Source organism: Malurus melanocephalus, unplaced genomic scaffold, assembly GCF_030028575.1.
Source record: "Malurus melanocephalus ecotype Western Australia unplaced genomic scaffold, MMel_1.1 scaffold_576, whole genome shotgun sequence".
NCBI lineage: Eukaryota > Metazoa > Chordata > Aves > Passeriformes > Maluridae > Malurus > Malurus melanocephalus.
The window spans coordinates 313,284-334,542 of record NW_026623808.1 but is presented as its reverse complement, the minus strand read 5'-3'; the positions used below and the strand labels follow the sequence as shown (position 1 = coordinate 334,542).

Below are 21,259 nucleotides of genomic sequence, written 5' to 3'. Positions count from 1 at the left end.
CCCATCAAATGAAGAAGTTGCCTGAGGAAGGGCCTTGGARCAGTCCTTGAACAGTAAGAACTGAGCTGTGCTGGCGGGTTCTGTGTACATAATCAGGCATTCCTGGAGTCGTTCTTTGATATGCAAATAGCATTGTGAAATAATTCTTTCTCTTCTAAACAATGAGAGTTTAAGTTTCAGAGTTTAATGGAATAGGCTTTTTCGTTGCTGTTTCATTTTCTTTTTTTTGGTCTTCTACCTAAAGAATGTTTTTTTTCTCAATGAAGTATGGCTATAGCAACCACATGAATCATTGGAGCTAAATTACTAGAAGGGAGAAGCAATTTTAAGTGATGTGGAAATACAGCTGTTCTAAGTAGCAGTTAACAATTTTGATAAACAACATATAATAGAAAAAGCAAAATTCAGTTRCTTGCAATGTGTGCAGTTGTAGAACTCTCTTCAAAAACCTTCAGGCTGATCCCTGATCAGTCTTTAAAAATGCATTAGTAAAAAGCTCTGTGTTTTCGAGGTAATTTCTTTGTCCTTATCTTTCACTGCTGCTGAAGCTTACATTTTTTTTGCTTTTTAATTTCTATTTGTTTCCTGAGACCCCAGCTGCAGAACAGATGATGGATGAATGAGGTAGATCAAAATATAAATGAAACTGTAGTCAATTACCACTCTTAATAAAAGTAGTTTCTGGGTAGAACTGGTGGTTRTAATGTATTCCCTTCAAAAGGACTCCTCTGAGGACTCTTCCATTTTGRCTGAGTTAAAGCATTGCTCCAGGTGGGCAGGCCTGTGCTATARGGCTGGCTTGTCACTGCTATGTGCTGGCTTTTTTCCTCTGAGGTTTTGGCCCTGCTCTGTCTATATGGAGCCAGCTGAAGTGCACCTCATGCTTAACTAGGAGAAGTGAGCTTGAAGAGCTCACTTGTGCCACTTTCTGGCTTTCTAGATTTATGATGTATTTTTTTCTCTCTTCTTTTCCACGGTGTAACAAAAGGTTTGTCAGTAAGCATCTGTTTCCCAAATAATAGTAAATGTTYTGTCACTTAAACAATGAGTAATATAAGAAAGGGACTTATTTAACCTATTTGGAGTAGGTTRTGTTCAGTAGTCAGRGAAATTATCAAAAGTGCTTAACTCRTATAYTTCAGTGTGCTTTTGTTACCTTCTGGAGAAAATGTGGAACGGGAGCATCAGTAGAGTTGTCCCTTCAGTGCTGAGTTCCAGTGGGAAGGTGCTGTAGGGTAACTGCTTTCTGACCTGCTGTGAGTGGCAACAAATCCCTGATGTTCATCCTGCGTTAATAGCACARCCCATCTGCATAGTGTGGCTCCACTGAAATCATTGAGGCTGCTCCTGGGGGTGAACTCAGCCACATTTAAAGTGTCAAGAGGGATGTGACCAAGAACTCTGCATGCAAAATCTGTTAGTTTTGCTCAGACTTACCTAGCTGTTTTAGAACAAATTTCCAAAGGAATATTTGGTCTGGGCTTTCAGCCCTTGGTGTTTGGGACTGAAAAGCAAGTTTGTAACGTACTTGGCAGCAGAGGGTGGAAAGTATTGCAGAAGAATAGAAAAAAGATACACTAAGTCAAAAGAGGAAGCTGCCAAGCATTTGCTTGAGTTTGTATTTAGCATTTTTCATACTTACGTGGTTGTTAACGTTTATAATTTCCTGTATGAGACTGTAGAAGTGCACTTTTTGTAACTGAAGTGACGTGGAGGACAGTCTTGGTGGGGTGCCGGCAAATTACACATGTAMAACATCCCTGTCCACACTGCTGGGAATCTGTTGGAGTTAAACTTGGTTAAACTGATTGTAKATTCCTAATTCTGCACTTCTGTGGAGATTGCAGTGACTGTGCTGCAGCTTCTAGTCAATGATTGATGTATTTTTAAATCTATAACTATGCCTTTCAAATGTACATTAAGAAAATGATTGACCTAAAGAAAGGGGGATAGATTTTAACATAATGTGCAATGTTAGAGCATTTTCTTCTAGGGAAATCATTCAAGAATAAAGAAAATTAATCAAAGATCCCTCTTAAATACATCTCTGAAAAACTCATATGGAAATATTTGAAATCTGAAAAGAACTTAGTAATAAATTGTTAACAGTTCTTCCTAATAGAGATTAGAGAAATGTGTCCTGAAATCAGAATGTCTTCATTTGGCTAATGAACCTAAATTTAAAAAATAATAATAAAAAGAGCTTGACTGGYGCACTTAGGAGTAACAAAGAATAGGGTTATTTATGGTGATTCTGTTTCCTTGTTGTTTGATTATGATTTACATTAATAAGGGCAAATTTAAATATCTTAACTGCATCCTTAATTGCTAATAGTAACTGGAAATGTTATCTTCCTCAGTTTTTGTCTTTTTACGTTTTTGTCTGGAAATTTTTAAAAACCCCCACAGTGAGAAGGGAGCGTATTGTGGAAGTAGTGACAAAGTCTGCAAGTTATCATAACATTGCTGTAGCACAGCAGAAGAATGATTGCTGAAGAACTGATGTTAATTAAGCCTGTACAACTGAACYTTAATGAGCACTTGCAGAATTAGAAGGACAGCTTATTTATGTGTGTGCACAATGGAACTGTAATTATACAAGTCCTTACAGTCATTCAGGTTTTAAATATAGATTTGAAGAGGTTTGGTTCTTTAGCCTGGAGTATCTCATTTATGTTGGCTAAGCACATCTTGTGTAATTACATTAAGAACTAAAGTTATGGAGATGATAGTTTTATATTTTTGGTGGGGGGAGGAGTAGCAGTGTTAAAATCTCTGGAAAACAGCATTAGTAAATAGCATATTCATATAGCAAAGTGTTAACTATAAAACAGAAATCTGTGTCTTGGGCTAGGTGTACTTTTGRTGGCTTTATTTTTCCCTGTACATATCTGTGAAATTTTTGGCCTCTGAATAGCAAACGTGCTTATTTCAGCAGTGTATGCAGCACCCTGTGATCTTTTTTCAGGCTTAGCTTCTTGACAACCTCRTACTCAGAACCACATTATTTAGTCAGCATTTTTCCTGTTCTTACTTCGTGCAGTGAACAATATGGCTTAAATTATTGCTAACTTTTTACTAGAATACATMATTCTAAAAATTTCCCAAAGCAAACTCTGGTCTTATGACCTGTTTTGGAAGAAAAAAGGAAAGGAAAATATCTAATTTCCACTGACTAAAGAAATTACTGTTTACAGAGCCAAGAACTCTTTGCCTTGGTCTTGATGCAGGCCTTGCTGCCTCGATCATTTTAAATATCTCAAGGTGATGCAAATGCAGAAGTGTCATGTTTACATGGGCAGGAAATAGAAGAATAATTTCTGAGTAATTTAGTTACCTTTTTTTGCCTCTCACTTGTATATGCAGAATTCAGTTTATTAAAATGTGTAGTGRTTTTAACTGTGTAAATGCATGTGATCACTGTGAGCAGATACTGTGCTGTTTTGAGATTTAGATATTCCTGTGAGTTCAGGTAGTGATTGAAATGCTTTATTTTTCRCTAGTGGCAGATGGTAACAAAAGTAACAGCTAAAGTTGCTGTRTGCAGTGGAAGACCATGGGGAGGACATGCAGATTAGTGTATAGACTATAATGTTGTTTTAATACATGCAGGAGTTTTTCATTCTTCTTTGTGAGGCAATGTAAATCCTAGTTTTGTTGCCACTCTTGCATAGGACTAACAGATTAGATCAAGAACATAAGAAATAGTAGATAYTATCATTATGACTATAAACTGGACAATTTTAAGCAATCCAGTAGACTCATTGTTTTGCCYTCCTGATAATCTTTTCAAGAGGATTCTTTATATGTGTGGCAGAATAATGATTTTATGGTTAATGTTTACTTTGTGAGCATTAGAAGTATCCAGGCTCAGACCTGGAGTGAATAGACCTTGAGTTGTGTTGTTGTGATGCACTGCAAAGAACTCATGCCTATGTGGAGGAGAAATCTAATTTATGGAGTGATTGCATGCATGAATTTTCAAATTGACAAGACACAATTTGGCTAAGAAAATAATATCTTGCAAAATAGTTCMTTCAAGTTCCTTTTATGAATGAGAGGAAATTTTAAACAGAAATGCCTGTTAGAAGGCTGGTRAACTTATTAGAGTGGCATGAGTCTTTCTTGAATCAGGCTTGCTGTTTGATGTTCTGAGTTTTCTATTAGATATTTTAAGATTCTGCAGTATTCAGGCACAATACCCTTGGATTGTTTTTATAGTTCGTATTTCAATAGTAATGGGCACTGAAATAGTTGTATTGTGATTTTTGGGTGAGAATCTAACAGYAGGTGCMCACGCACAAGCYACCTTTTMATTTCATTAGTTTGTGATCTACCATTGTAGCARTCATTAAAGGAAGACCTCTGCATAAAGTTTTTTCTGAATAAGCATAAAGCAGAGCTAGTGAGAGTTTGCATGATGTGATTTTCAAGTTTYGAAGCTGGATATAATACAAAGAGAAATTGGAGAAGCCATATGTAGTGAAATGTGTTCCATCTGATAAAATTTTAAAAAACATATTCTATGCAAGACAAACGCATATTTCCATCTTTCTGTGTGCCAGATGTTAATTTAAATAGGAACACATGGATATCAAACGTACTCACATTTCTGTGCTTTAGAAATATCTTCAATTATTGGTGATCTAGTAGTTATTGTTAAAAATACGTACAACTTGCACAATTCTGGAGATCATGTAACGGATTTTAGTGTACTGATATTTAGAATGACGTTGTAGATGGAAGSTTGAATTCAATCCTTTGGCACAAAGGAAAAGTGTGTTATATTCAGAGTTGGACTTCTGGCTATGAATGTTATGCCTCCTGCCTGTCAAAAAAGAGATGTAGAATTTGATCTAGGAGATGGGGTTTGGCTTTCTGCTCTATGGACTCTACCCAGGGAGTCACTGAGCCTCTTSTGTCCCTGTCCTGTAGTCTGAGCAGGAATCCCTCTCCCCTTGGCACAGAGGTGGTGGCTGGGTGAGTCCATGCTGGAAGTCCTGTCCCACTCTCTGRTGCCTTTTTAGATTCCATCTCTCCCCTTGCTGCTCAAGCTGCTGGACAGTGGGCACAAATGGATGTCCGAATGTTGGTAATTGTTTACACAGAAAGAGGTAGTTTGTGTGGGCTTTTGAGGGTTTTTTGGGGGGTTATTTTGAGTACTTTGTGTAAGTAATCACAATCAGCATTTGACTGTATTCTTGTGATGAAATTCAGTGTAAAGAACATTTGGTGTTATAACAATGTCATTGGTTTTATATAACGTGCTGTTGTTATACTTTTGGTGTAGGACAACCCAGACAAGAACTAGGTGGGTGAAGARGAAAAATAATGTAGGTGCAGCAGTGTTGTGGCACTAGCAAAAGGCACTGTGAAGACTCACAGCTCAACTGGAAAAGTAGCTTATATCTTGTCTTTCCTAGACTTGTACCATTCATGTAAGTTGAAGTTCCTGTCTATAGATAGTGTTTAGTAAATAATGACCAAGGCCCCTTCTTTCTTAACTTCCTTAAACAGGAAAAGGATAGTTCATCTCATCTGCTCTGTAGCCRTCCCTCCTCTTAAGCCAGATCTTGGGCTTAGGCTCCTTACAACTATTAATCTTCATTAAGATTTGATCCCAAGTGCCTCTTGATTTGTTGTAACCATATGTGTCAGGATAAGGTGAACTGCACCCTGGAAATCACGTGTTTCTACTCTGTCATTTCAAAAGGTGCTTTAGATGACTATCCCTGCATAGATACCAGTATTTGATCAGATAAGGCACACTGCAACAATGGAACAATRGCATTGGCTTTGCCAGTCAGGGTTGTTATTGAGGATAAAAACTGTTTAAAGATGACTGGGGAATCTGATGTTTCATAAAGGATGCAGTTGCTGGCTGAATTTGTGTGTTGCTAAATTGGAGTCTGTTTAAAAAGATTATACACATTTACACACCCTCTCTACAGGGTTTATCTTCAAAATTATTCTTCAGGAGAATCTCCAGTTTGCAGAGAATGGTTTTTAAACGTGTTCATTTAACTTCATTTCTTTTGTCAAATGTCTAGTTTTGAAGAACATATCTGCCTGTTTATTCTATCCTACTTGATTTATCCCAAAAAGAATGATGAAAAATGACAAGGGGAAGCACTAAATGTGCCTAGTATTGCAAAATATGTACTATATTGTACATATCAATCTTGCAAGACTTTGTTTGAAAATATTTGTAGTTGATTTGACATGACAAACCTTTAACATGTAATAATTAAAGGATATGTAAGCTTCTATTTGGTTGAAAAACAGCTTACCTTCAATTGGCTTGGATAGRTGAATGAAATCCGAAGGCCTTTAAAATCTCTTGATGACTAAAAGTAGTGAGAAAAAAAGATACTAAATGTACCCAGAGGGGTTCCAGGACTGTGGGTGTACTGTATGCATTTTGTAGTTTTTATGTTATAAAGTTCCAAATGCTTACTTTTAAATAGATTATCATTTGAAAGAGATGACGAGGAAAGACAACTGGCCTTTCCAAATTTGAAAACAGTAAATTTGAGAAAAACACAAATACACTGTATTTGTGTATTGTCTTACTCTAATTATGCACTCTCKTGGTTTGAGATTGGATTCATTTGATTGGCTGCCTCAGTGCAAAAGCATAAAGGGCAAACAAACTGTTTATTGCGGTATGAGGGAACAATAAAACTGCAGAATAAAACTATTCATTTACMTGTTAAATGCTCTTTATGWAASTGAGCGTAGGATATATGTATGTGTATTCACCTAAAAGCTAAATAAGAAATTCAGTTTCAGAAGCTGTGTATTACAATAAAGCTGCAGCCTCCTCTCTGATGGTCAAATAGAGCATTCTGGTTTTGTGAAAAGTGTATTACTGAAATATTCAAYTTCTGAAATGGACAAAAAGGGTAAATACTTGCTGAGGACTTGCTCTTCATAACAAATCTGAAACTTCCTTCAGGTTTCAGTAAAGGAGATCCACGTGATAAAACTGAAATTGTAGACAGCTAATGGTCCTCAGCTCTTCTGAAACGTGGCGAGCTCTGGTTACAAAGGCTTTGCCAGCTTGTGRTGGTTTGTACACAGCAGTGCTCCTCTATGATACAAGGTTTCAATTAGCACCTAAGGGAGTTAGAAAAAGAAAGGGACAGATACTACCTTATTTTTCTGAAATCAAAACAAACACAAGATTCATATTAACATTATATGGTGTCTTTTTGCTTCATTACATGGTACTCAGGCCTTTAGTTGCCTTTACTTTACACGAGGTTTCCTGTGTAGGTGATWAAGTCTTGCTGTATCTGTTCTGAGCATATTGATCCTGAGAATCCTATGCTGGGGCTGTGTAATGATGTTTAATCGTCCTGCATTGGCTGCAGTTCAGGTACATAAGTGTTTTCTTTCAAAATCTGGAGTTAATATCTTCACTCTTCAGGTTGTTATTGCTTACAGCTTTTAAAAGCAAAGTTGATGGGACTCCTTATAGTATCTGACTGGTAACTCCAGCTCTTGAGGCTAACAGGGTGTATTCTTTAGATGTCCTATCTTGTATCTTTTGCAATTGGTCACTTGATGGTTGTATTTATGCTTCCACTTCCTGACCTTACTATGTACTTGAGTTTTCAAATGTCGAAATCCTTCATTCCATCTGCTGCTTCTGTGTTCAAGATCCTGAGTCTTTGCTGAGATTTAAAAGATTAAAGCAGCTCTGTGATGTTGGCAAATTTTCAGCAACAAGGTTTCTGCACCGCACCATCAGTTCCTTGAGCTCCTTTCTGCTGCCCTTTTTTTGTTGCAATATCTTGATACCGTAGTCCTACTTCCTTATCTGATGATAAGTCCTAAAAAGCTTTGGACACAATCTTGGATGCTGGAATCACTAGTCAGAGTTGTGCAGAACATGTATTGCATTCTTCCTCCATTGGCAGGATGAATGTGTTGCATTCTTATCAASTAGCAGCGTAATTGAGTTGTGTTCTGTGAAGCTTTCATGGTCACCATTGTGTGCCCATCTTGTTAACAGCTGTCTTCTGACGAACAAAACACTGAAGTTTAAAGATGAAGAAAATCCTGCTTCTCAGACTCTTTGTGGAGGAAATTAGTTGCTGACTTCCTGGTTAGGCTTACTGTCAGGCTTTCCCCGGGTGAAAAAAAGCTTAGGAGAAAAACGTTAAGCAAAACCATTGGGAAAGTAACACTGTTAGGAATTTCTGGCAGTTTACTGCTAAAATATAGTGAGAGGAAAAGTTTAAAAATTTAGATCCAACAGGTAGCACAGGCTGTGTATGATAGACTATGTGACATAGACTATTAAACTCTAGTGCAAGTTCAGTGGTAATGAGTTTGACTTCCAGAYATGTATGTTAAGGGCAATAGAACTTGTTCCTTTTTAAAGACTGATTTGTTTATACTGTTCATTGTCTTTGAGYTATGTGTAGTTTAGCAGTAAAGAACAAATTAAGTGAAGTGTGTATCTTAAAAGCATTTGTCCTATTTCTTTGTTATATCAGACAATATGAATTATTAAGGGGAAACTAAACCTTGTAGGTGCAGACAACCTTAAAAAGTGATACCTGAAAGCAGACCTTTGCTTTAATGATTTTRTTAATTCAGTAAATACCCTTGCTTTATCTCATTTGATTATTTTCTAAGAGGAGAAGTCTGACTTGGGAGAAGGAGAGGAGTGGGCCTTTTAGTATTGAGAACTTGATTCCAGTTTCTCCAGGGAAATTTGAAATGSAGATAGTGCTTGCTATGGACCTGAAAACTTGACTTATTCATCAACATGATAATCTTCAGTTCAGGAAATAWATTTCCATATTTCTRTCCACCAAGCTCATAGAAAATGTCTAGATTTCAGGGTGGAGGTTCAACTTTCTGATTAAAARCCCTACTRTTYATGTAGGGCCTGTAGAAGTTTTTCCAAGCTATTGATAAAATGTTTTATGGCAATRAYTGAAGAATTAATAATGTAAGGAGTACTAGAATGAATGAGGAATTCTMTCTTAGCATGTCAGGGAGAGTTCATCATCTGTTGCTCAGTATGGAGGGGCTCTRTGCCAACAGGGAAAAAACTCTGCAGTGCCAAACTAGAACTTCAATGGGCTCTATGRTAGGCTGTAACAGTSTTCTTTTTTCAGACCATATTAATGGTTATGACATATCTCATAAATTGTAAAACTCTTCTTGTATCTATCCATCCTGTTACACAAAGTTATTAGGCTCTATTGTTCCATGTATGCTTTCTTTGTCCCTCAATATGCCTTGTTTTCTTTTTTAGTCTGATTGTCTGATGCCATTACTCACATACCAACTGTATTCCTTCTTGGCATACTGGTTAAACATGCCTCTAGACACCTTTGTGTATCTCACCATACATCAAGGAAATCTAATGAAGTGCGCAGTGGTTGCAGGGAACCCTGAGAAGCTGGAGGGTAGGTCTGCCATCCAGCAGGACCTCAGCAAGGTAGGGGAAAGCACAGAAAAAAAGCTCCTGAAGTTTAACCAAGRTAAATGTGAATATTTTCTCTGAAAAGTAATAACTCTGTGCACCTGTGCTTGTGGACAGGGACCTTTGCAACTCAGTGACCAGCAAATGACCCTTGGTCAGCAGTGAAAAGTGGCAGTGTCCAGTGGTGTTAGTCACAGTGCTGTGTGTGTTCCCCCAGCCTGAGGCTGCCCTCAGCAGTCAGTCTGTGGCTGTTTCTAAACTCATCGATGAGTAGYTGCTTTGCATCTGAAGGGTGATCCCAAGGTGCAACTGCTATGGGAGGAAAGGGAGGAAGAGACAAACCAGACTGAATAGGTGAGCAAGTGTAATATCTTTYGTGGTACACTGTATTTTAATTTGCCTTTATGACATCACACTTACAGCTTGTATTCTATCCTCTGATTAATGTCTACTGTCCTTTTGGCTATCTGTCACCTGATAGGCTCTGACGCAGAGTAGGTGACATTTCTGCAAATCATCAGATCCATATTCTTATSTTGCACTTATGTATCTCATTTCCAGGTTTCACATTTAGTAGTACCCTTTTTTTCAAGCTGTCTTTAAGATGCAGTGGATGTTGGCTGAAAGGACATCATCTCTAGTGAAGTCTAAATTGTGCATTAAAGCACTATTCTGATAGAATATGTACAAGAGAGCTGTGTCTTTCTGAGATTTGAGGACAAGACTTTTGTAGTAATGCTATTGAAATTGCAGTGGTGAAAATAATTGATTTCCATTTCATGAGTCCAAATACATGAATGTATTCAAAAGCCCCAGAATGAATAGCAATTGATTTTGTGACTTGTTCCTGTTCTTCTGAATGTATATTCAAGAAATGAATCAAAACTTTTCTCAATTAAAAGAAAAAACCAAACACATAATATTGGAAAATACTGTATTATTGKCTTTTATTATTCTGAAAGCTTTTTATAATGATACGATAATTCAAGAATTAATAATTATTGGTTAGTTGCCCATAGCACCTTTGACTTCTCCAATTTGTTGTCAGCATCTGATTTATAATATCTGATTTATGGGATTCCAGCATCCCCACTTTCAGGAATACAGTCTAAAATTGCAAACTAGAATATGATGAATGAGTAAGGAAAAGACTAAAAGGCAGGATATGCCTTCAAYGGCAGTTAAATTTTATTTGAAGAGGAGCTGACTTTAAAAGCACTGGCAATTGCCACTGTTCTGTGAGAGCAAACAGGCCCTGCAGCCCCCTGTCCATGGCCATGGTGTGTGTGGTGTTATGGTCACCAGTGTGTAGTGGATTAATTCAGACTATATTGTTTCCTTAGCACATGTCTGCAGCTTCTGGACCYATTCTCTTTTTAGAGGAGAGTTTATCCACCATCGTTCTGTTTGGTTCCTGGGATTCTTGACCTGATACCTTAATCTGGAAAAAGTCTTTCACTGGTCACTTAAGGGGAGTGCCATGATGGATGTCAGAGTTCAGCTGTCCTTCATGTATGCTGGGCTGTGTAACTGGTGACATTATCCTCATTTAAAAAGGCTGTGAAGTCAGGTCTTGAGTTTTYTTCCATATCTCCTATATTCCTCCTGCACTGCAGCTGTGCAGGAAGCTGTGTCTAGCAAACTGAGCTGTGTTATAGGGGGGTGGTGGAGGAGAGGAGTTACAACAGAGGAAAGAAACATTCCTGAGAGTCCTCATTACAGAGCATGAAGAGACTGGGACACTGCTCATTTGTAAAAGTTGTCCTCCACCCTTAAGCAGCTGTTCTGGTTTTCTGCATTGCCATGCAGTATTTGGACATCTTGGGAAGCCACAGATGTTTGACTCATAAACTGGACCTGATTTGATCCTTATTCCTTACTGTGGAGCCTTCTGGCTGAGGTCACTATGACTCAAACCTTGCTCTCAGCTCCCACTTCACTAGGGAGCAACAGTTTTGTTCCATGTCAGGTCTGGCACTTGGTCCTCAGCTGTTTCACCATCACTTCCTGTGTTTATAGCTGGACAGTGGGTCTTGGCTTTGGACATGACATTTACTCAGATTTATGAGAGTTTTCTGTGAACTTTATGCCTGACACAGATGTTTCAGAGAGAAATGCTTTTGTATTTCTGTAGTTTTAAAAAGTATTAAATAAGAAAAATAAGGACAGTATTAACATAGCACAGCTCAGATCAGCTSTTTATAATGTATTGCTAACCCAGGATGAATGCACAAAGACAATTTTTTGTGACTAGGTGGAACATAATTGAATATATGTATCTATAATCTAATAGTCTGAGGGCATCCTCTCCATTTTTTTTGTATTTGTAATCCAGTATTGGACTAATACTGTGAATTGCATGGTAATAACTTCTACTAGTTTTTATATAATGGAAACAGTGAAAGTAGTCATTTCTATCCCAAGAAGCATAGAGTTAAAATGGGATTTGGCTGGAACCCAACAGCTATTTGATCCATATCCAGCTGTAGGGCCCAGATACGCCRTTCCTCCATCACATGGCAGTGTTTGGAAATAACCCAGAGAACCAGTCTCAGGGTGCCTCAGGGGCCTGTGGCATTTCAAAGGTCTGCAATGGATCAGGTGGTAATGGGGTGTATCTCTCTTTTCTCCTGTGATATGTCTGCTTTGTTTTATACTTCTTTTTGCTTGACCTGCCCCTCATCTTTTAATTTTTTTTTTTATGTTCTGTTGTTATTTCTTTCAGTTGAGCTCATTCTGTCTTAAAATTTGCCTCTTGGAATAGTGGTTTAATTACTGAATGGATGTGTTGTCTTCATTCTGCCTGCTCTGTCTTTATCTCTGTTCTTCATTTTGAATCTTCTAGYTCATTAAGTCCTGTGGAGCTAGAACTCTTTGCTAGTTAAAGACACTAAAAAAATAATATTCTTATCAGATCATGCTGCAGTTCTATAAACAAGCTACTTAATCATGCTTTTATGTTAATGCCAAAGAAACAAATAAAAATTKGTTGCACTGTRATTATAAACAAACAARTACAAARTTGCAGTCYAAATATTGAGATACTTTTCCTTCCTTTGGGTTTTGTTTTTTAAATTCTCCTTAATGCTCTCCGAAACAAGATTAACTATAGATTTAAATGGAAATTAATCATTTATGAAAGAAAAGAAAGTAAAAGAGAAGTTGATGTTCCCTGAAATCCTTCATGGTCTGAAGCAGGGATTGTTTAAATATAAAACCTAGGACAAAACTGTGGGAATGCATTGAGTTACAAGAACTGGAATGCAACTATGTGTAGTGAAATCTGCAAAAGCTGGGAATGTCATGCTCAGTGTTTGAGATCTGCAAGCAATTGGCAGCGTTTTTCAGAAGTGTTCTTGTAAAAAAAAAACTCCTTTTCCTGAGTTTGGTGCCTGATCCAATCTCTTTTTTTTTTTTTTTTTTTTTTTTTTTTTTTGGCTTGTACTCACGTGAACTAGAACGGAATTAGCACGAGACAGTAAAGCTGTGGTTGTGTGTAGTCTCTCCTCAATGATAAAGCTGACTTAAGAAATTCCTGCTCCAAATAGTTCTTCCCTGCCTGTATAACTTTTTCCAGGAAGAGCTGGGTTTTTTTTGTAGGAGTGAAATGTGAAATGTCTGATCCCATTTTCCAAAAARCATTACAGAAAAGTTCCTATTAGTATTTTTTTCCCAAGATGGGCTACTACTGGTAAACAGTGTGGCTCCATGAGCAGTTATGCTGAAATGACTGGAAGAATGGGCCCCCTGTGATGGGAGCAAGGACACTCCTTGCCAGAAATGAGTCCATTCMGCTCTCAAGGCAATAGCCTGATGAAGCAGCAATGTTCATGGACTCTGAACAAAGTATCATCCATTTTCAGTCTTCTGTTTTTTTCAGGTAGCAATAAGGAAGGAGGTGTCCAAACAAATACCAGCTTTCAAGCAAAAAAAAAAAAAAAAAAAAAAAAAAAAAAAAAAAAAAAAAAAAAAAAAAAAAAAAAAAAAAAAAAAGCTGTGCTTTAGCAATGCTCCACGAAAACAGCTTTTGCAGGCAAGTTAAATTTGACCAGCCTGGAAGATTTGACTGATCTAGAGTAGAGGTAAAGGATCTAAACAAGTGTGCCATCCAAACTTCCTGCAGGTTATTTGATGCATGGCAAGTGCTGTATTTTTTCCTAACCTCATTGCAAGCTTATTCATGAAATAGCTGCACTATTTGCAGGTTTGAGGCAGGAGGTCACCAGAAGAGTTGAGAAATTTCCCTCAGTCTTTTAGTTTCTTTCCTTTGTTGTTCGCTTTGAACGTATAGACTATTGTCCATACAAGAATAGAAAAAGAACATTTTGATGTGACAGACATAGGACTGATAAAATTTGATCTCAAATTTYTATCAATAGACCATGTTTTATCAGAAAGGTAGTTTTTCTTTTTACAGTCAAATTTCCTGCAATTCTTGTGGTTAAAGTTTATGGTGTTTTATAGTTGGAATTAAGTAAAGCTGTGGTGACAATAAAAGAGTTAAATGAATGTGTGTCTGTCCCTTCTACCAAGACTCAGAGTATTTTTTGTGTACAATTTTAAAAGAAAACCTCTTTTATCCATGCAGGGCAGCTTTAGAAGAAGTAGAAGGAGATGTGACAGAGCTGGAACTAAAACTTGACAAGGTAAGCTTTTAATTCAACAATATTWGTTCTTAAAAACATCAAAAGATTTGTTTGGGTTTTGTTTTAAGTTCCCAGCTGGGAGGTGTCAGTTGTGACCGAGCACTCTGCTCTTGCAGAGGTTACAGGGATGCAGGTCAAGCTCACAGCTGGGCCTCGGGGGCCAGGCTGGAATGAAGCAGCACCGGGCAGCTGAAATCACAGTGTGAGCTCGATCCTTCCCCCAGTGAGGCTCCGTGTTTGAGCAATTCCCTCCTGGCCTGGTCCCTCACTGCTCCCCTGAGGCTCAGCCCCGGGGGAACTGCATGCAAACTCATTCAACTTTCACCAGATTTTATCAACCAGGTAAAATCCTGGTCTTGGTCATTGCTGCACTGAGATCCTGTTATACCTCCTCTGCATGCTGTGGGGACATCTGGATACTCTTTGTTTTAGAGGTTTAAAATCCGTGCTCTCATCTTTGGTAATCTGGCACAGCAGAAGCACAGCAGGCTGGGTATATACATCATTCACTGTTGTCTGGAGGACTTGACTACTGTCAGATTCATCCTGGTTTTGGTCATGCTTTGTGCATMTATATAAAAAATTGTAGCATCTCGTCAGCTCCTTACTTCAGCTCTGTTTATTGGTTTCCTCACCTTTGGAAGCTTTTGTTATTTCTTTGCTAGTATTTTGAGAGTTGCTTATTTTTGGTTTTCATCTGTATGAAGTCGCTTCCCTTTGCATTTATGCTAAATGTTTTAAATTATTTTTTATCTGTTTTCGTGTGGCAGACACATGTCATTTATTCACCTCCTTAACTGCTTTTTGAATACAATCTTTTGTTCCTGCAGCTGTGAATTGGCTGCAGAGAGCTAGAAACGAAGTTGATGTCAAACCTTATTGTTTACTATTTGCAATAATATTTCTTGTTTTTTGTAGTTTAACAATTTGCTCTTGTAAAACAAATTCAAGATCATTAATTTTTATTTGATGTGAATCTTGGTGAAGCTGAGGGGTATGAGATACATTTTTAATGTAGCAGTGTTGAATGTTTTGTTAGATCAAACAGCGTAAGTATTTAAAGGATCTGAAAAATCTATCTTGGAAGTTTGGCTTTTTCACCAGTCTGAAAGGATTGTTTTTGGGGAAAAGAATTTTCGAGTTCCTTAAATGGCATTATTCAGGGCTTTGTAGTACCACACTAAAGTTGAAAGCCAAGCTTCTTGGGTGAGCTGAAGCAACTATGGCCTGAGGGTAATCATTTTTCTAGGCTTGGTTGGTAACTTTTTCTGCTCGGTTCACGCTAAACTTCATTTTATTGTCCCACAATTTTGACTTTGGGCTGCATTATCTGCAGTTTTTTTCTCTCTGAAGAAAGCAAGCTGGGTTCTGGCTTGTGAGCTATAAGCAGAGGTGAAGGAAAAAAGTTAATGTTGATAGTGACTTTTTTTTTTTTTTTAACAACTTCGTCTGTTGTTCAAGCAACTTGGACATTCATGAGAATGTGAGACATCATGCTCAACTTTCCCTTTTTCTTAAGGAGCTGAGTTAACGTAAAAATTACTGGTAAGGCAGGAAGGATACTGGGTGGTTTCTTTGCCCCAACATGGGATACTTCTGTGTTGCTTTTCATGAAAATTTGTTTACCATCCTTGAAAAACCTTTCAGAGAGGAAGGTTCAATCTTCTGATTTTATTCTCAGCTTGGTTTAGGGTGGGGGAACTCAATAATGATATGCCCCTTCTCAAGAGAGCATCTTGGCAACTGCAGTAACCACTCTTTCTTTCATTAATGGTCCAGTGCATAAATGGTTCATAGAGTGGGAAAACATCCATCACAAGATACTAAAGACTTTCCTRTCAGAYTGTGCAGTACCATGAGRGCTAAGGTGCTGACCGAAGCAGAGAGTGGTAGGGATGGAAAGCCATCAGAGTGAGTGAAAAATGATTGATTTCACCTCCTGAGATGTAACCGTGGCTCTTCTGTTGTGCTTTGTGCACAGTCTTTTTCTTTCCTGTGCCTTTATTCTGAGTGTCTCAGGATGAAACAATCGATGTGGGTTTCTTTTTTGTTTTGTGGTGTTTTTCCTCAGAAACCACAATACCCTCTCCATCTGCTTGGGTTCTAACCAGTTATATTTTAGTTGCTGTACTTTTTGCCCCTGTAAAACTCTTGAAATATGTGCAAAATTTCAGTTAACAATAAATCAAGTAAAAAATAATTTTAAAAGAATCATACAGTGGTAACTTCCTCAATGGTATATTAGTTGTTAATATAACTAAGTTTATTGGTGTTCATGTTTAAATGATGGTGTAAAAACCAAACAATAAGCCTTCGACTTTCTCTCCTTTTTTATACTCATTTTAGCTGGTGAAGCTTTGTATTGCAATGATTGATACTGGGAAAGCATTTTGTACAGCCAACAAGCAGTTCATGAATGGAATTCGAGACCTTGCACAATATTCCTGTAAAGATACTTTRGTTGAGGTAAGTTCTTTGAGGTGAAAGTGGAGGTAGAGAAACAACTTTGAAAGGGTGAAATGTAACAGCTGGCAAGAGAAGTAGTTGAAGTTTATAGTATTATTTGCCTTCTTGCTCCTTTTTTTGGTATCTCTAAGGCTGAGGTTTTTCAGCTGTGGTGCACTGGAGGTGTTTGTGCTGTTCAGTTTCAGCTTTAACCTGCAGTGGCAGGGGTTTTCCAAATTTCAGAAAATATGTATTAGATTGCATTACATACATTACAGAAACAGTTACGTGTGTGCTGATGATTACAACACGTTAACTGGTGTTTTTTTGAGTAAGAGTATTAAACATGAGAAATATTAAGTAGTGTAATATTAAATACTGTAAATTAATCTTTTCGATTATGTGAGCTTACTATATGTTTACTCAATTAGAATTTTTTCTGCTCTCCTTCAGTTTTTCTTTACATACAGGTAGGTAAAAGTAACATTTTTGTTGCTTGTATCTTTAAGAGATTTATTTGATATTATAGCTGTGTTCTCCTTCTAGCATAATGGTTTTAGTCTCATAACCATGCTATAAGGAAAACTAATTCCCAGATTCTTTACTGAAAAGCTGTAGACCTCTGAAATGTCACTTTTATKAGGGCTTAACTTTAACCACTTTTATTTTCCCTTTACAGACCAGTTTGACAAAGTTCTCTGACACCTTRCAGGAAATGATCAATTATCATAATGTGAGTATTTCTAGCTGAAACATGGCACTGATAGCTCACCTCCAGTTCTATTTGATAATAGATTAATGGTAAAGCTTTTCATGTTGATAATGTTTGCAATGGCTTAAATGGTGTTAAATAACTCCGATTTTATACTTGTAAATATTTTTTTAATGTTTTGCTTACAAAGTATTTATAAATATCCCCTTTTCTGAAAATTTCTATCTTGGTTTATTTTTCATTTGGAATTTGTAAGCTTTGGTGCTCTTAGACAGTAAATATTGGGTAGTGTCATCTTTTTGAATCAAMCTGATGGTAACAGAGTTACAGACTATGAGCTCTGAAATGTTGTGGTCCTGCATTGCTTTTTGTGAATCTGCTTAGTTCAACAGGGCTTCCTGGCTCAGAGTGACAGGCCTGTTGCTGACCATGAGAGGGAGAAGAAGCTAGAGGAGGAGAGAGGAAAGAAAGGATGGAAGGGGTGGGAGAAGTTCGCACTGAGTTCTAGATGACTGTCAGTTTTTTCTTGTATGATTTTGCTACAAATAAGGCCAAGGACCAGACTAATGCAGCATCTCCACTGATTCAGCAGTGGGGGAGTAGCAGAGACAGCTTATGGAAAATAGCAGCTTTCTTAGACTTGGAGTGGATGAAAGGTTGACAAGGCTGTAAATCTAATCAGATGGTGGTCTGGGCACTTCTTTCTGTTCTTTTAGGGGAAAAGATGTGTATGTATTTTTCTGCCCAACACATTTTTTCTCTTCATTGCTGTAAGCAGGATTGTGAGGCTCATATTTCTGGGAGTCCTCTAATCATTTGAATTCCCATCTGGTTTGATCTTTTGGTATTGATCTTGATTGGWGCACTCCCCAGGCACTGGCAAGCTTAAATGTCAGCAGTGGGAGTAGTCCCAGCATGAATTCCAGTTTGTCAAGAAGTCCTTTATTCTAGTTGTCTGCTTTCTGATTTCCCAAAATGGGAATACAAACAGGATTTGCCATGTGTTACTGGTAGATACAGGACAATTCTGGTTGAAGGGGCTTCATGTTTGACTGCCTGCCCAAATCAGGGTCAGATCTGAGGCTGGAGTGGGTTGCTTAGGCTTTCATCTCATTTGGTCATGAAAACCTCAAAACGTGGAGACTGGATGGAAGACACAGTACCACTGTTAAAGAGTGACTTAAACTCAGTCATGTTTTCCTTCAGTGTTTCTAGAAAAGAGATATGAGCTGGTAAGGGTTTTGCTGTCAGTACTTGGCATTACTTTTAGTARTCCAGCAGTGGGTGTTTTTTTACAAACATATTAGGTAAAGGAATGGTAGTAATTAYTCATRTATGYTGCATTTTCAGGATTTATTTCAATCCATGGATTTTGGTTTTTTACCAGAAGTTAAGAGCATGTTCTTTCTGTGATTTCATTTGTGTTTTAATTGTTGATAAATTGTGAAAGTGTAAGAACCAAAAAAATTGTTCCTTAGCATTCAAAGCTGTTTCTTCAGGAACATTACTGTACAATTAACATAAATAAACTTCTTCTATGAAACCAGGCATGTCTCATATTGTCCACATGGGAGAATAAGATGCCAGGAGCTCTTATCTCTCCTTATAACCACAGTCTTTAAGAAAAGAGCAGCAAAGATGTTTGGTTTGTGTTATTTTCCTTWTTTTCTTCCTATTATCTTTTATTTATTTCAAAACTAGTATGAAGGGTTTTRTATTTTGATATTAGAGACACAGTGGTTTAATACTAATTCCCACCTAATTCTGCATAATTGTCATTKGTATTTCTGAAATCAGAAAATATGAGTACCTCTAAGTTACTGACCTACATAATTATGCTTTWATTTCAGATTCTGTTTGACCAAATCCAAAGATCAATTAAAACACAGCTTCAGACTTTCGTTAAAGAGTAAGTTAATTTGCACTTTTCACAGGAAAATAATACATAAAATGGAATTTAAAAAATCTGTCTGATTTGCATGGTTTGGTGAAACATCCTTCCTGTAAAAGCCACTCATAAATTGAGAAGTGTGTATTAGGCTTTGTCAAAAATCACCCCAAATCACTGAGGCYTTAGATCCAGCTGCAGAAATGTTGCAATAGTATGATTTACTGATSTAATTACATGTTGCAATTGTCTAAGCTTGGAGGTCAAAGCTTTTCCCCRGTAAACATGGGATGTGTTCAGTTGCATTTCAGTTTTGTCCTTTCCTCAGAAAAGAAAGACAAGAAGCTCACGTCATAATTTGTAGATTTCCATTTGACCCAAGCATGTATTGAAGAATAAAAAGTATGAAAAATAAACCAACCATGGCAGTCACAAGCTTGGTCTGTCTGGTGTAGCTTTAAATACTTTGTCATGCTTTGGAATTCATTTGTTATCCATATTTCTTTTTTTCGTAGAGATATTAGGAAATTTAAAGATGCGAAGAAACAGTTTGAAAAAGTGAGTGAAGAAAAAGAAAATGCTCTGGTGAAAAATGCCCAAGTTCAAAGAAATAAACARCATGAAGTAGAGGAAGCAACCAATATTTTGACTGCAACACGGAAGTGTTTTCGACACATAGCTCTCGATTATGTTCTTCAGGTAAGGGCAGCAGTAAAAGTTACTTTCCAAAACCATTTGTTACATATAGTTAGAGAGAAGTCTTTTACAGCTTTAGGACTTGTTTTTATAAGCTTCTGGAAAGCTGTGAAGATTCAGGGTAAAAGGAAGAACTTATTTGCAAGTAATTTATTTTTTAATAAAATCTGAGGAAAATTAATTGATGCATTCGTATTGCTTTAATGCTCTGGTATTCAGTGCCCTTGCTGCAATGACACAGTTTAATTTTCAAGTTGAACATTAATTATTAAAAAARCCCCAGTATTTGCCTAATACTTAGCTAAATGTTTCATGTGTTGGCTGTGCTGCAGTTTCTTACATATTTAAAGTAAAAACTGTAACCTAGCCTAGGAAATACAAATTACCTGAATAATTCTGCTATAAGATGTTGGGTGCTACTACAATTTCATCTGTATGCTTTGGGTTGTATCAAACTTCTCCAGATTCCTGAGATCTTAACTATCCTTTACCTTTTTAGTAAAGATCTCCCATAGGATGTTGAGAGGTTTTCTTTGTCATACTGCTTTGAACCCTGCAATACAGTAATACATTTTCTTTTGATACTTAAAATTCATCTGCTTCACATTTGCCCAAAACTACAGCAAAACAGGATTATTGCAGCTCAGATGGTGTGAGAGGCTGGGGGCTCTGAAATGGGTCTGAACTCATCCTATGATCAAACACAGAACAGCTCTTCACTATTAAGGCTGATTTTATACTAGATATTAGCATCTTGATTTGGGACAGTTCAATCAGTTATTTAAAGCTTAATTAACTCTTCTGTAAATTGCATTATGAGCTATGCAATGAAAYGGAGCCTGTCAGCCTGGCATGTTCACAGATATGGTGGTCAGTGGTCAACACTAATCCCCTGCTTTTTGAACACTGAGGTCACTTTGGTGTTTAAAAAGTGTGAATTATGGTGCACTGGATTTATTTGTGCTAACACTAAATGGTGTGGGGGAAGCTGGCAGTAACTACTGTAAGTAGGCCAGTTCCTTGTGTGTGCACTGAACTGCAGGTTGTTTGCCTCCTGGAATTTGTATATTCAAAGTATGAGCAGTTCCTGGAAGAAAGATGCATTTAAAGTAACAGAGAACAGTTTCAGCATCTCTTAAYGCGGACAAAAATTAATTCAGCTTTTTAAGAATTCTTTCTGCTTGCATGGTTCTTCTGGGAAAATGGCTTCACAACTATGGTCTCCTTGTAGCTAGATTGGCTGTAAACTGTAATTCAAAACCTTTGTTTTGCTACTTTTTTTCCCTCACAGGCTGAGGGTTTATTCTATACAAGCAAGTCTTAATTATTTTTGCTGCAGAAGGTTTTCCAAAATAATGACCACTTAAGTACGGAAGTGCAATCTGGTTTTTATTATAGCTTCAGCAAGTTTATTTCTTTTGCTG

At 37.3% G+C, this 21,259-nt stretch overlaps 1 protein-coding gene across 1 annotated transcript in view; it reads left to right on the top strand.

The window, feature by feature from the left end:
• ACAP2 (ArfGAP with coiled-coil, ankyrin repeat and PH domains 2) overlaps positions 1 to 21,259 on the top strand; it is a 59,746-nt gene that overhangs the window by 3,124 nt on the left and 35,363 nt on the right. The window contains exons 2-6 of the mRNA XM_057382608.1: positions 14,037 to 14,094; positions 16,441 to 16,560; positions 17,219 to 17,272; positions 19,102 to 19,160; positions 19,655 to 19,838. Of these exons, the coding sequence (XP_057238591.1) occupies positions 14,037 to 14,094; positions 16,441 to 16,560; positions 17,219 to 17,272; positions 19,102 to 19,160; positions 19,655 to 19,838 (475 nt within the window). The remainder of the gene's footprint in view (positions 1 to 14,036; positions 14,095 to 16,440; positions 16,561 to 17,218; positions 17,273 to 19,101; positions 19,161 to 19,654; positions 19,839 to 21,259) is intronic.